This window comes from Manis pentadactyla, chromosome 13, assembly GCF_030020395.1.
Source record: "Manis pentadactyla isolate mManPen7 chromosome 13, mManPen7.hap1, whole genome shotgun sequence".
Taxonomy (NCBI): domain Eukaryota; kingdom Metazoa; phylum Chordata; class Mammalia; order Pholidota; family Manidae; genus Manis; species Manis pentadactyla.
The window spans coordinates 15,379,195-15,396,081 of NC_080031.1; the positions used below are offsets into that span (position 1 = coordinate 15,379,195).

General features: G+C 41.1%; 1 protein-coding gene across 4 annotated transcripts in view; it reads left to right on the forward strand.

Annotated features, from left to right (window-relative positions):
- APLP2 (amyloid beta precursor like protein 2) overlaps positions 1-16,887 on the forward strand; it is an 84,572-nt gene that overhangs the window by 38,679 nt on the left and 29,006 nt on the right. For all 4 annotated transcript variants that reach the window (XM_036930342.2, XM_036930345.2, XM_036930343.2 and 1 more), the window contains exons 2-3: positions 8,774-8,947; positions 9,755-9,878. In XM_036930342.2, coding sequence (XP_036786237.2) covers positions 8,774-8,947; positions 9,755-9,878 — 298 coding nt within the window. The remainder of the gene's footprint in view (positions 1-8,773; positions 8,948-9,754; positions 9,879-16,887) is intronic.

Sequence of the window (16,887 nt, forward strand, 5' to 3'; positions counted from 1 at the left end):
CCTTCACCCATTTTTTAATTGTGTTATTTATGGAGTTTTTTTGGTGTTGAGGCATCTGAGTTCTTTATATATGAGTTAACCCATTATTGGATAAATCATTTATGAATATGTTCTCCCATACTGTAGGTTGCCTTTTGTTCTGTTGATGGTGTCCTTTGCTGTATTTTTATTTTGATGTAGTCCCACTTGTTTATTTTTTATTTTGTTGACCTTGCGGGGGGGAGATGTGTTCAGAAAAAAATTGCTCATGCCTGTGTTCAAGAGATATTTCTTCTGTATGTTTTCTTCTAAGCATTTTATGGTTTCATGTCTTATATTCAGGTCTTTAACCCATTTTGAGTTTACTTTTGTGTATAAAGTTAGACAGTAATCCAGTTTCATTCCCTTGCATGGAGCCGTCTAGTTTTCCCAACACCATTTATTGAAGGATTGTCTTTAAAACCCCACTGTATGTTCATGGCTCCTTTATTGTATACTAATTGACCATATATGTGTGGATTTATTTCTGGGTTCTCTATTCTGTTCATTGACATATAGGTTTGTTCTTGTGCCAGTATCATACTATTTGGTTACCATAGCTTTGTAGTAAAGCTTGAAGTCATGTCATGTATTACTCTCACTTCTGTTCTTCTTTCCCAGGATGGCTTTGACTATTTGAAGTCATCTGTGGTTCCATATGAATTTTAGGATTATTTGCTCTAGTTCATTAAGAAAGCTTAATCTCCTAAGCAAAATATCTGTAGGATCATAATGTATTTCAAAATCAAATGGAGTCTCCTGAGTAGAGGATGTCTGTGTAGTCCATCAGCACAGAAAAATGAGAGTTGCTTAGGAAGCACACATTTCCCATGTATCTTAAAAGCCAAACTTACCCTTTCTGTTAATAGGAGAACCATTTTATGTAAATTGCTCTTTTTAAAAAGAACAATATAATATACCATACAATCTCACCCAATCCCCCAAGTTTTAGCATTTTAAAAAGCTGTTTAGGATCACGGGAAGATGGCGGCGTGAGTAGTTCAGAGGAAATCTCCTCCCCAAAACATATATATATATATGAAAATACAATAAATACAACTATTCCTAAAAGAGACACCAGTGAGTGCAGTACAACAGCCAGGATACATCTACATCTGCGAGAACTCAACATCACATGAAGGGGGTAAGATACAAGCCGTGGCCAGGCGGGACCCGAACGCTCCCCCACCCCAGAACCCGGCAGGAAGAAAGGAGTCGGAACGGGGAGGGAGTGAAAGCCCAGGACTGCTAAACAACCAGCTCTAGAAATCCACACCTAGAGCCCAGACTCCAGGTGCACGGGTGCTGGATATTAGAGAAACGGAAAAGCAAAACCTGTGGACAGGTACCCGCAACCAGCGCCCCTGAGACAAAAGAAAAGCGAGTGCTTTCTGCAAGTCTTAAAGAGACAGGGACCCCATAGCTGGAGGAAGTCTTCCCAGCACACTTATCAAGCAGCTGGGAATCCCGGGGAACCTTAGGCGCCCTAAACCCCGGGGAGGCAGCACAGCTCTGAAGCCCCTAATGGCACTAAGCAGCCTGCTAGTCGTTCCTCCAACTGGCGCGGACCCCGACACACCAGCCCAGTAGTGGGAGAGTGGCAGCGCATACCGGGGGCGGCGGCACCGGAAGGGACCGGGAGCAGATCGCGTGCGCCAACGGCAGCAGAGGGGACCAGGAGAGGCCTGTGCAAGCCCACAGCGGCAGCAACCGAACAGCCTGGGTGCGGCTCGCGTGCACTGGCGGCAGTGGAGTCAGAGGAGCCTGGTAGAGGCCCGCATGCACCTGCAGCGGAGCCAGAGGGAGCAGGCGCGCTCCCTGCAACCAACCAGAATCCCAGCCCAACGCACAGCCGCCCAGGCCAGACCCAAAGGCTGCTGCTGGCACACAGCTGCCCAGCAGGGGCGCCACTATCATGGAGGAGCACACCTAGCATGTCTGCCACTCCCCGCAGGGCTCCGCGCTGCTCTGACGGAGACCCCGCCCACAGCAGCTTAGGGGACTAACCCAGTGGCTGCTCCAGGAGTGTGGGTAACCAACACAGGCAGTGGAGAAAGGCAAGGCATCCAGCAAGCAGGAAAGGACTTTCTTCTCCCAGCTGACACACCTGCAACCTGCCTCCAGCCAACGCTATCACCATGGAAAGGCAAAAAAAATTTAGTCCAGTCCAAGGTAGTTCAGACAACACCTGAGAGAGGATCTGCAGAGACAGACCCAACCAGTCTCCCTGAAAAAGAATTCAAAATAAAAATAAATCATAAACATGCTGACAGAGCTGCAGAGAAATATGCAAGAGCTAAGGGATGACATCCGGAGGGAGATTACAGACGTCCGGAGGGAGATTACAGAAGTGAAACAAACTCTGGAAGGATTTATAAGCAGAATGTATAAGATGCAAGAGGGCATTGATGGAGTAAAACCCAGAGAACAGGAATGCATAGAAGCTGATGCAGAGAGAGATAAAAGAATCTCCAGGAATGAAACAACATTTAAGAGAACGGTGTGACCAATCCAAAAGGAACAATATCCGCATTATAGGGGTACCAGAAGAAGAAGAGAGAGAAAAAGGGATAGAAAGTGTCTTTGAAGAAATAATTGCTGAGAACTTCCCCAAACTGGGGGAGGGAACAGTTGCTCAGACTATGGAGGCACACAGAACTCCCGAGAGACAGGACCCAAAGAAGACAACACCAAGACACATAATAATTAAAATGGCAAAGATCAAGGACAAGGACAGAGAATTAAAGGCAGCCAGAGAGAGAACAAAAGGTCACCTACAAAGGAAAACCCATCAGGCTATCATCAGACTTCTCAACAGAAACCTTACAGGCCAAAAGAGAATGGCATGATATATTTAATGCAATGAAACAAGGGCCTTGAACCAAGGATACTGTATCCAGCACGATTATCATTTAAATATGAAGGAGGGATTAAACAATTCCCAGACAAGCAAAAGTTGAGGGAATTTGCCTCCCACAAACCACCTCTACAGGGTATCTTAGAGGGACTGTTCTAAATGGGAGCACTCCTAAAAAGAGCACAGAACAAAATGCCCAACATATGAAGAATGGAGGAGGAGGAATAAGAAGGGAGAGAAATAATCATCAGACTGTGTTTATAATAGCTCAATAAGCGAGTTAAGTTAGACAGTAAGATAGTAAAGAAGCTAACCTTGAACCTTTGGTAATCACGAATCTAAAGCCTGCAATGGCAATAAGTACATATCTTTCAATAATCACCCTAAATGTAAATGGACTGAATGCACCAATCAAAAGACACAGAGTAATAGAATGGATAAAAAAGCAAGACCCATCTATATGCTGCTTACAAGAGACTCACCTCAAACCCAAAGACATGCACAGATTAAAAGTCAAGGGATGGAGAAAGATATTTCATGCAAACAACAGAGAGAAAAAAGCAGGTGTTGTAATACTAGTATCAGACAAAATAGACTTCAAAATAAAGAAAGTAACAAGAGATAAAGAAGGACATTACATAATGATAAAGGACTCAGTCCAACAAGAGGATATAACCATTATAAATATATATGCACCCAATACAGGAGCACCAGCATATGTGAAACAAATACTAACAGAATTAAAGGAGGAAATAGAATGCAATGCATTCATTATGGGAGACTTTAACACACCACTCACTCCAAAGGACAGATCCACCAGACCGAAAATAAGTAAGGACACAGAGGCACTGAACAACACACTAGAACAGATGGACCTAATAGACATCTATAGAACTCTACATTCAAAAGCAACAGGATACACATTCTTCTCAAGTGCACATGGAACATTCTCCAGAATAGACCACATACTAGGCCACAAAAAGAGCCTCAGTAAATTCCAAAAGATTGAAATCCTACCAACCAACTTTTCAGACCACAAAGGTATAAAACTAGAAATAAATTGTACCAAGAAAGCAAAAAGGCTCACAAACACATGGAGGCTTAACAATATGCTCCTAAATAATCAATGGATCAACGACAAAATTAAAATGGAGATCCAGCAATATATGGAAACAAATGACAACAACAACACAAAGTCCCAACTTCTGTGGGACGCGGCAAAAGCAGTCTTAACAGGAAAGTATATAGCAATCCAGGCATATTTAAAGAAGGAAGAACAATCCCAAATGAATGGTCTAATGTCACAGTTATCAAAATTGGAAAAAGAAGAACAAATGAGGCCTAAGGTCAGCAGAAGGAGGGACATAATAAAGATCAGAGAAGAAATAAATAAAATTGAGAATAAAACAATAGAAAAAATCAATGAAACCAAGAGCTGGTTCTTCAAGAAAATAAACAAAATAGATAAGCCTCTAGCCAGACTTATTAAGAGGAAAAGAGAGTCAACACAAATCAACAGTATCAGAAATGAGAAAGGAAAAATCATGATGGACCCCACAGAAATACAAGGAATTATTAGAGAATACGATGAAAACCTATATGCTAACAAGCTGGAAAACCTAGGAGAAATGGACAACTTCCTAGAAAAATACAACCTTCCAAGACTGACCCAGAAAGAAAAAGAAAATCTAAACAGACCAATTACCAGCAACAAAATTGAATCAGTAATCAAAAAACTACCTAAGAACAAAACCCCCAGGCCAGATGGATTTACCTCAAAATTTTATCAGACATACAGAGAAGACATAATATCCATTCTCCATGAAGTTTTCCAAAAAACAGAAGAGGAGGGAATACTCCCAAACTCATTCTTTGAAGCCAACATCACCCTAATACCAAAACCAGGCAAAGACCTCACCAAAAAAGAAAACTAAAGACCAATATCCCTGATGAATGTAGATGCAAAAATACTCAACAAAATATTACCAAACCAAATTAAAAAATACATCAAGAGGATCATACACCATGACCAAGTGGGATTCATCCCAGGGATGCAAGGATGGTACAACATTCGAAAATCCATCAACATCATCCACCACATCAACAAAAAGAAGGACAAAACCACATGATCACCTACATAGATACTGTAAAAGCATTTGACAAAATTCAGCATCCATTCATGATAAAAACTCTCAACAAAATGGGCATAGAGGGCAAGTACCTCAACATAATAAAGGCCATATATCAGAAACCCACAGCTAATATCATACTGAACAGCGAGAGGCTGAAAGCTTTTCCTCTGAGATCGGGAACAAGACAGGGATGCCCACTCTCCCCACTGTTACTCAACATAGTACTGGAGGTCCTGCCACGGCAATCAGACAAAGCAAAGAAATACAAGGAATCCAGATTGGTAAAGAAGAAGTCAAACTGTCACTATTTGCAGATGACATGATATTGTACATAAAAAACCCTAAAGACTCCACTGCAAAATGACTAGAACTAATATTGGAATTCAGCAAAGTTGCAGGATACAAAATTAACACACAGAAATCTGTAGCTTTCCTATACAGTAACAATGAACTAAGAAAGAGAAATCAGGAAAACATTTCCATTCACAATAGCATCAAAAAGAATAAAATACCTAGGAATAAACCTAACCAAGGAAGTGAAAGACCCATACCCTGAAAACTACAAGACACTCTTAAGAGAAATTAAAGAGATCACTAACAAATGGAAACTCATCCCATGCTCCTGGCTAGGAAGAATTAATATCGTCAAAATGGCCATCCTGCCCAAAGCATTATACAGATTCGATGCAATCCCTATGAAATTACCAACAGCATTCTTCAATGAACTGTAACAAATAGTTCAAAAATTCATATGGAACCGCCAAAGACCCCGAATAGCCAAAGCAATCCTGAGAAGGAAGAATAAAGTGAGGGGGGGATCTTGCTCCCCAACTTCAAGCTCTACTACAAAGCCACAGTAATCAAGACAATTTGGTACTGGCACAAGAACAGAGCCACAGACCAGTGGAACAGAATAGAGACTCCAGACATTAATGGCCAATTAATATTTGATAAAGGAGCTATGGACATACAATGGGGAAATGACAGTCTCTTCAACAGATGGTGCTGGCAAAACTGGACAGCTACATGTAAGAGACTGGAACTGGATCACTGTCTAACCCCATACACAAAAGTAAGTTCGAAATGGATCAAAGACCTGAATGTAAGTCATGAAACCATAAAACTCTTAGAAAAAAACATAGGCAAAAATCTCATGGACATAAATATGAGTGACTTCTTCATGAACATATCTCCCCGGGCAAGGGAAACGAAAGCAAAAATGAACAAGTGGGACTATATCAAGCTAAAAAGCTTCTGTACAGCAAAGGACGCCATCAATAGAACAAAAAGGTATCCTACAGTATGGGAGAACATATTCATAAATGACAGATACGATAAAGGATTGACATCCAAAATATATAAAGAGCTCACACGCTTCAACAAACAAAAAGCAAATAATCCAATTAAAAAATGGGCAGAGGAGCTGAATAGACAGTTCTCTAAAGAAGAAATCCAGATGGTCAACAGGCACATGAGAAGATGCTCCACATCGCTAATCATCAGAGAAATGCAAATTAAAACCACAGTGAGATATAACCTCACACCAGTAAGGATCGCCATCATCAAAAAGACAAAGAAAAAACAAATGTTGGCGAGGTTGTGGAGAAAGGGGAACCCTCCTACACTGCTGGTGGGAATGTAAATTAATTCAACCATTGTGGAAAACAGTATAAAGGTTCCTCAGAATGCTCAAAATAGAAATACCATTTGACCCAGAAACTCCACTTTTAGGAATTTACCCTAAGAATGCAGCACTCCAGTTTGAAAAAGACAGATGCACCCCTATGTTTATTGCTGCACTATTTACAATAGCCAAGATATGGAAGCAACCTAAATGTCCATCAGTAGATGAATGGATAAAGAAGATGTGGTACATATACACAGTGGAATATTACTCAGCATTAAGAAAAAACAGATCCTACCATTTGCAACAACATGGATGGAGCTAGAGGGTATTATGCTCAGTGAAATAAGCCAGGCGGAGAAAGACAAGTACCAAATGATTTCACTCATATGTGGAGTATAAGAACAAAGGGAAACTGAAGGAACAAAACAGCAGCAGAATCACAGAACCCAAGAATGGACTAACAGTTACCAAAGGGAAAGGGACTGGGGAGGATGGGTGGGAAGGGAGGGATAAGGGCAGGGAAAAAGAAAGGGGGCATTACGATTATCATGTAGAGTGCGTGGGGGGCACGGGGAGGGCTGTGCAACACAGAGAAGACAAGTAGTGATTTTACAGCATCTTACTACGCTGATGGACAGTGACTGTGAAGGGGTATGTGGGGGAGGACTTGGTGAAGCGGAGAGCCTAGTAAACATAATGTTCTTCATGTAATTGTAGATTAATGATACCAAAATAAAAAATTAATTAATTAATTAATTAATAAAAATAAAAAATAAAACAGGTGTTTAATTTTTATTTTGAAAGAACTTTTAAATCAAATAGACCACAAAACTCCGTTATGGACACAACCATTAATACTGGCTTATCTCTAAGTGCCAGCATGCCTCTGTGTTTTCTAGTGCCTCAGACTTGGCGGGAGCCTTCTAGTCATAATGCCTAAATGTTAGTTCTCACCTCTGATTTCTGAGCTGCTTATGGCTATCCTTAAAAAGAAGTAGATACTTGCCAAAGAAAGGCTTTGTAGATAGTTGATTATTTTTACCTAACATAAAATAAAATTGTTCATAGAATCACTTTGAGTGTTCTGGTTCCACGACTGATGCCATCGCTCGTTGAGTAATGCAGCCAGACCTGACGTTTTCCTCTGCCTCATCCCCTCACTAATGTCGCCAAGTCTGGCCCGGTTTGCTCTCTGTGGTTTCTCGAATCTCTTCCGTCTCTGACCACACTTCCTTAGCCCAAGCTACCATGACCTCTCCTAGACTCTGCAGCTCCAGCATCCTGAGCCGTTGCCCTGCACACACTCTCCTTTCCTTTGTGTGTTCACCCTGCCACCAGGGAAAGCATCACCACTGCATTTGGAAAAGATTAACTTTGTGCTTAAAACCTCTCAGCATGTCCAGTGATAAGGGTAGAGTCCTTTCCTGGTCTACAGACTATCTGGTCCAGTCCCTACATGCCTCCTACCTTCTCTAGCATTCTCTACCTCACAGTCCCCCTTCTCCCCAAATTCTCAAGGCTCTGCTCAGGGGCCACTCTCTCAGGAGCTTCCCTGATTACCGTCGTAGTTAAGCCTGAGCTAGCTTCTTTTTCATATGCTGCATCAGCACTGTGGCCTTCCCATCCTAGGACATCTGGCAACCTGGTCACACTTCTGTGTGAGTATTGACTCCTGCACTAGACTAGAAACCCGAGGAGAGCTGGGGCCACCCTTGTGTCTTAAGCATTTAGCACGTTGTTTTACAAGAATAGTAACTGCTCAATAAAATTGTGTAGTTTGAGTGAGTTGAGTAAAATTACTGGAACTTAAGCCATTCTGTACGTTTGTGATCTGATATATCAAAAAAAATATCAAGGAATGGAAAGTAGGATCGCTTGTGGTAGAGTGGACTGCTGTTGCACTGTAGGTTCCCAGCTGGAAGTAGCCAGGTGAGGTTCCTAGTGACCTTTCACTTTCATCATATGCATCCAAAGGTCATTTTTATTCTGGCCTAACTACTGGGGAGAAGATTTGTTTATGAGGATAAAAATAGTAAATAATAATGAAGATTTTTAAAAGATCAGTTCATCACAAACCACTGAGTGAGTGTACCTTGGTGTCAGCCTTTTTGGAGAACCTGATCATTTCTCCTTCGGCAGTCTCTTGCAGCCAATGCTGGAACAGGATTTGCTGTTGCTGAGCCTCAAATTGCGATGTTTTGTGGGAAGTTAAATATGCATGTGAACATTCAGACTGGGAAATGGGAATCCGACCCAACCGGCACAAAGAGCTGCTTCGGTACAAAAGAAGAGGTTCTTCAGTACTGTCAGGAGGTAAGTGTTGCCAGAAAGTTAAACACTTTTTTTCTGGGTCAAGTTTGAGCCTGTTTACCTTAGAAATAGATATGCTGCCATTCTTCTCTTTTGACTCAAGACCAAATTGCTAATGACTGGAGCACCGGGCCTTTGTTGTTAACTGTGTATGAGTGACTGAGACTCTCAAAGGCCTGGCCTGGCCTGTGGCTGTGAGTGTTCCGTTCCGTTCCTTCAGGAGGGAATACTGTGCCAGCTTGGCAGGTCCTGTGGAAGTGCAGCCTGCTTCTCTTGGCTTCCTTCTTGTGGGAAGATGTGAAGCAAAACATGTCATGTGTGAGCTTGTGCTTCCCACTTGTTGACAGAAAGCCACTCATGTTGTAAGTGATACTCTCAGGTTTGATTCAGCTGATATTTTGTGTCAAAACTTGACCTAGGAAAGGACATGAGATGTTTTAACTTCTCCATGACTAGCATGTATATAAAGCCAGTGTTTGAAGTATTATTCTATAGTTTTGTTAACAGACATTTCCATAGATTTGCTTGTTAAATGTTTTAGTTCATGAACTCAGCTATTTATAAGTACCCCATAAGTAGGCTTGATATTCTGATAGATGCATTTTGGGCTTGTCAAAAGAAAACTAATAGTTACAGTATCTTTTTACTTGATGAGTTCAGTTGGAACCAGGGGCAGCAGAGTGGAACTTAGATTTATATAGGATAACAGTGAAGCTCAGGACACGTAGGCAGTCATCCTTTCCAGCAAGTCCCTGTCCATTTATTTTGGATGAAGCCTGTTTATTGTATGTGATTTCTTGGCTCTTGCAGATGTATCCAGAGCTGCAGATCACAAATGTGATGGAAGCAAACCAGCAAGTGAGTGTTGACAACTGGTGCCGGAGGGACAAAAAGCAGTGCAAGAGTCACATTGTGATACCTTTCAAGTGTCTTGGTGAGTGTCCTTTAGGTGTTCTTGGTTACTTTTCAGGAAGTGGGGGGTCCTTCATTTTTAAATATAATTCTCTCTTGACTCACCTCTACGTCTGTTCAGAGGCTGAGGGCTGCATGAGTTTATCATGGAACTCTCTTTTGAATACATTACTGCTTTCTCGTGTCGACTGTTGACTTGTCTTCAGCGGTCACCAGCACCGCCTCTCCCGTCATGGGCGTCTTCCTGTCCTTTAAGGCGGAGCCCTTGCCGTGGCTCTGAATAGGCGTGCTGTGCTCAGAGCAGTCCGGCCGTGCCTCCCATCGTGAGGCTGACATGCCTCTTCTCCTGTCATTGTAGTGAGTGGCATGGAAGCAGCCCAAGGGGAGAGTCTTCGTTCCTTTAATTCATCTACATACGTTCTGCAAGGTACTGACATCCGGTGGTGTTAACTAGACCAAAGCTGAGTAGTTTTCAGGAGAGGTGACTCACAGCTGCCTGTGCACAGTCAGGGTTGCCAGGGCTCGGCCCTGGGCCACCTGCCATGCTGAAGGGTGCAGGGCTGGTGAGGGTGTGGCTGTTTTTAACAGAGCTAACTTGAGTAAAGCTGTATTATTTTATTACCCAGAAACAGAGTTGTTGCTTCGCTATTGAGTTAATGTACTCATTCCTAACCACTCATCACTGACACATCCAGATTGTACTCATATATCTGTAGTCTGGGGATTCAGGAACAGATTTGGTCACAGATTATTAAAAGCACAAAACAATTAATTTTAGGTGCTTCATGACAGGAGTAACATAGGTGGGTAATTAATGTAGACATCTTGGGTAGATCTGTAGACATAGTTAATTTAAGCCATTAATTTAACTTATTCGCCTCCCTCCCTTCATTATAACCTTTCCTAAGGTGGAAGACATTGCTTTTTTTTCTCATTTTCTCTTATAGCAAACTAACAGGGAGAGTCGGCGCCTGAAAAGCAATATTTAAAATACATAGCAATTAGTTTGTTTTTAAAGTATTAGCAGGAGGAAAAAGGGACAATTGTGCGAATGCCTCATGTCATTTACTTTAACACTGAGCAGCATGGAGTAATGTGAGACTTGGAAAAATTTTGTGTGATGTGGGATGTTCTTCCAGTTGGCTTTAAGAAATCTCTGGATGTGAAGTTTCATTCATCCTCTTTAAAATTCTCAAACTGAGCAAAGCAAGAAAATATTCTTGAGTATTTGTAGGTTACAGATAGTACTTGGAATAGTTTCTCCCTTTTGCACTGTTACCCCTACAGCCCTTGCAGCCTGCCCCCACCCCCTCTCTTGTCTCTTGCTGGCTCCACCCGGAACGTGGAGCTTGAGACGTTGGGTTGGGGGGGTGCTGCATCCCCCACTTCCGGTCAGTCTTCAGATCCACCTGATCCTTACCGCTTAATATGGCTCACATCCATCGCTCCCAAGCTGCACTGAGGCACCCTGGGGCATTGCAGCAAACTTGTGGGGACATTGCAGGATATTTTTTATTTTCATGGGAAATGTCTGTCAGACATCCTGTGAACATTGGCTGCAGGTATTCATGGTTTCAGCTTCACACCATTCCATTCCTTTCAATGATCTCATATCTTCATGGAGCTGTATTTTAGTGGTTCCTGTGAAAAAAAGCCAGTGTCATACCAGAATCGCTGTGGAGGAAGAAACAAGGGTAAATGATGTTCAGTCGGCTAGGGCTGGAGGTGCTCTGAGTACCCAGCAGGCACTAAAGAGTTAAGATACAAGTGCTTAGTAAGTGGTTGGACCTGACAACCTTTGGGTATTCTGTGGCCTGTGAGTGCTGTGAAAAAATAACAGACACCTGGGGTGCTGTGACACCGGAGTCTGGGGACCTCTGGCTTACCTCCTGCATCTGATTCCCGCTCTTGTAGGTCAGCTTTTCATCCTTTCCTGCCTGGACGGTGACAACAGCCTCCACATGTGTTTCTCAGTTATGATGTCCAGTCAGTTGCCCTTTGATCTGAAATAGGGTTGAATTGTCTCTCCTGCACATAAAACTCTTCAGTAGCTCTTTGTCACCCAAAAAGTGATATGTGATGAAGCCCCTAGAGTGGGTTCAAAACTGCATAGTATGGCCTCTTCCCTGTTCTCCCCCCCAACCCCCCCCACCCACCATACACACCCAGGCTTCACACTTCATTAGCATTGCCATCTCATGCCTCCTGGCCACATACCATCCAGTTCTCATTGTGTGGAATTACCTTCCTCTGTCTACTGTGCTTGGGAAGTTTTTCCTTTACCTCAGGGGATGTTTCCTTTAAAGGAAGTTTTCCCTCCTGGTCTTATTTTCTAGCTAGATATCCAGATTTCTGAAATTCTCCTTGTTGATGCTCTTGCACCTGTCCTGTTTATATAGATTTCTCCAGCTACATGGTACGTACTTTGAAAGCAGGGACCTTGCTTTAACCTTTTTGTTCCCTCAGTACCATGACCATACCTAGAGCATAGGATACACTCTTTATGGTAATTAGAAGGCAAAGACTGCTACCATAGCTAGCACACAACAGGAATTTTATTGTACTGCTTTATTTTCCAAATGCTATAGTTGGAATTTTTCAGTGAGTTACAGAACCAAACAATGAAATGACACTTCATAAAGGACATAATACACATACAGGACAGAATTTAGATTTTCTAAATTCAAGGATGTTCAATATAACACTAGTACAGTCATCAAAATCAGGAAATTATCATTGATCCAGAATCTAATCTATAGACCTTATTCAAGTTTCACCTGTTGTTCCAATAATACCAGGATCTAATTCAAGATCACATATTGCATGCAGTTCTCTCTAGTCTTTCCTTGTCTTTCATGATCTTGACATTTTTAAAGAGTACAAATTACTTGCAGTTTGGGTTTGCCTTTTGAGCCTGTTGGTGGATGCATTTTTGAGGAACTGTCATAGAAGTGTTTTCCTGTCTGCCTCATGTTAGGAGTTGCATGATGTCAGTCTGTTCCATTACCAGTGATAACTTTGATCAACTGGCTAAGATGCTGGCTGCATTCATGTATTTCCTTATGGGCTCACTGTTCGGATTTGAGTAGTGGGATCCCCTTCATGCTGCTTCCTGTTGTGTCCTTTTACCATGTTCCTGTTTTTCTTTGAAAGCTTCTTTACTTTGTGGTGCAAAAAGATGCTCCAGACTCATCTTCTATTTTCCCTACCCCATCCTGGAATGTCAGCGTTTTTTCAAGAAGTCTTTGTTTCTTTTATTGGGTAATGGTATTTAGAAACCAAGATTTGGTTGTTAGGTGTGCTTACTGCTCCTAAGATGTTATTGCTTGTAGGCCTACTCAGCAGACAGAGGTAAGAAATATATGTGTATGTGCACATACATGCACACAAATCTATATTCCTATATTTATATGTATATTAAAAATAATGAGCTCATATTGATAACTTCCATTTCATTATCCTCAGTAAATTGTTTGTCTGCCCAATGTGTTATATAAATAATCAGTCTCTGCTTTTTAAAAATGAGTTTGTTGATATTTAATTCATATAATTCACCCATTTTAAAGGATACAGTGGAATGGCTTATAGTATAGTCACTGAGTTATGCAACCATACATAACTCTTTTAACATACACACTGTACTAAAAATTGATATAAAAAGTGAGAGTGCTGACATTTTTTTTTCACCGGAGGTAACCATGTTAAGTCCTTTTGTACTTTCTAAGACGAATCCCCCATGTTGAGTAAAGAGATTGTAGTGGTATGGTTATAGCTTTAGCTCTGAAAGCCCCTGTGGGATATTATTGCCTGGCAAACCCAGAGTGTAGGCAGGCTGGCCAGGAGGGCGAGGAGATGGGAATCGGGGAGCAGTGTGTCTGCACTGGTTGGGCTCCTGGGTTAATTGGTTTGGATGTCCCAGGGTCCTTAATTACCTCTATCCTCAGCACTATTTTTGTTTGTCATTGTGTTTGCTAGGCTGAGGGAAGGATGGTGCTAATTAGCATACTCATAATCAGTTGAGAATGAATTCAGTTCGCTGGTGGTGTTTGCATCATGTCTGGGGGTGTCTGTGGATATCTGTGCTCGAGTGCCCAAATACTCAGGGTTGTGACTCTCAAACTGCTGTTCAGAATGTTTGGTGAGAATTCACAGTTCAGTCTTCCCCCTCCTCAACATGACCTTACATCTTGCATTACTCCTAATTGCCTCCAGTTTATCTCTAAAAATTTACATAAATAAGTCAGGTGATCCAAGCAGGACAGAGTTGGGGATGTGTGAAGAAGCAAAGCTGCTGGTATCTTGGGGGAAGGAGTTAGTCATCTCTGACATTTATACATAGACCAGCTCCTGGATTAAAGAAGGGGGAGAGCTCTGTAGCCCATGACAGCTTGTATGTTTGGATATTTTTGGATGGAGATGTGAACAGGGAGTGTTGTTGTGAAGGGTACTAAAGCAGCTTCTTCCCAGCAGCCTTCGGGTGCACTCCTCAGCAGCGAAACAGCTCACCTGCCCATTGCAGCTGTCTGTCTGTGAGTCGTTTTCTACTTCTGAATTCACGACAGCTCATTAGCAGTTTACCCTGTTCCTGGTGGACCCTTGTGCAAGGTGTATGTTTCTGCTCCTGAGAATTATTCAGGGTCTTTAATTTTTCAGAGCCCTGTCTGCCTCAAAAACATCTGCTAGGGGTGGCTGTTGGACCTCACAAAAATTTGTGCTGGGTGATCAGGTTGATACTCTTTCTTGGTTTAGTTTCATTACAAAACCTTGTAAATGACATGGTTTTCCATTTTGCAGCTGGAGAGTACCCTTGCAGTAGGTTTGTTTATGTGTTTGTTGGTTGGGGCCTTCCCCAAGTGGTAAATTGTTATTTTGGAAGGAATTTCAGCAACTTTGAAAAAGCTCTAAAACCTGATGGCTGTCAGTGGCCCTGCTGGGGGAAGGTGGTAGGAAAGACAGACAAAATCACAGGGAATGATAGGGGTTGGACATAGATCATGAATGTAGCTTAAATGAAATCCTATAGGTTAGGTCTTGCTAAATGGCCGTATTCATTGATCAGCTTCTTAAATAGCAAAAGAGGTGTGGCTTTCTATGTCCAATGGCCTGGGAAATTGTGGCCATTGTTTATTATATTTCAACTGATTAAATTGAACTGTTTCAAACTTGCGTGAAGTTTTAAAGTGAGACCAAATCATTTTCAGTGTTCCATAAAACAGAGTAAGACTGATCTGCCTAGGTCAGTTTTTTTCCTAGACGCTCCTGATAAATAATTGTAGCAAATGCAAAAAGTAGCAGTGGAACAACAGAAATAATGCAGGGACTGAAATGTGTTTCTCTCTTAGTTTACTTGTTTAAACAGCGTATTTTTCAATAGAAGAATGTAGGGGAAAAGCAAAAACATTATTTCAGTTTCTGCACTCAGTTAACCATAACTAACATTTTGGTGTATAGATAAGACTTCTTGCTACACATGGGAATATGTGTGCTTTTAAATTCACTTCTTTGTAAGTGGGATCATACGACATATGCTCTCCTATGTATTGCCTTTTTTTTTTTTTTAAGTTGACACTTCTATTGCATCCTCTTCTTCCGGATAAGGACATCTTTGAATAAAGGAGACAGACTTGGCCTTATGGAGTTAACCCAGCTGAAGGAGGAGGGGTTGGGGTTATATGGGTTATACGGGAGTATGTTTACTGCTTTTGTTTATTTGTTTAATGATTTTTTAAATTATTTAACCATCATGGAGATTTTTCCATATTAAATCCAAACACAAACCATATTTCTTAGGACATCATAGAACTGTATATAGGTACCATTATTCAACTAATACCCTATTGATGAGCATTTAGGTTGATTCCAATTTTTTGATATTAACAACATTGTAATGGATATCTTTCTTTGCTTAATTATTAACTTAGAGTATATTTTTAGAATTAGATTTGTTGAATCAAAGGGTGTTTTTTCATTTTCATATTTTGGTTTATTTTCAAACAGTAGTGGTGCTCTCTGGTTTTCAGAGATCAGATTGATTCAGTCAGAGCAGCTGAAGATTGGTGGCATTAATTTTACAGTTTAACATGGAGTTAATTATTAATTTCCTGGCATTTAAAAAAGTTTTGATCTTAAACTTAATTTTATGAAATAATTCAGTCATACTGAAAAGTTATAAAACAATATAGTGGCCACGCATACTGATTTAAGCTCTTGGGCATTTTGCCGTGTTTGCATCATCTCCATCTTATATTTTAATGAAGGGATTAAATGTTCCAAAGTTCTATCCTTCCATCCCTTTCACTCCCTCCCTTGCTCTAGGGGTACCCACTATCCCATTTAGCAGGCATCATTCTCGTGTGTGTTTCTGTACTTTTGCTACATACATAGGTACCTATAAATAATTTTTTGTATGTTTTAAAACTTCTGTTAATGGTATTATACTGTACCTGACCTTTTACAATTTGCTTTTACTTTACACCATTTTGGGGTTTGTCTAAAGTGCGATATGAGTAGATTTAGTTAATTCATTTTTAGCATAGTACATAGTATTTCACTGTATTTTATTTACTTTTTCACTGTATTAAAAAAGAAAACCCAGTTTGTTTCTATGGACTATATATTTAGTAATGAAATGGCTGTTTTAAATTTTTTCTGGTGTTGCAGCTGTACAAATAAAATTGAGGTTTTTCAAATCAAAGTATATTAACTGTTTCCTAACTACAGATTTCTTTATGAACTGTGGTTATATAGTTTGCTTTGTCTAAAACTGGTTACTTTTACCTCAAGACTGTAGCAGCATTCACAGCAGAGTTCCAGCGGACACCTTCATCGTGCTCGGGACTTACTCTGTACCAGACTGTAATCCAAGCTTTTCATGTATTGTATATATCACATCATTGCATCCTCACAAAATACAGAAATGGCGAGTAAGTTGTCTAAGACCAGTCTTCTAGAAAAGGTGGTGCTAAAACTGAACCCTGGAGTCTAACCCTGCTGCCTCATAAATACATCTTTTGTTACATTTTGTCATGAAT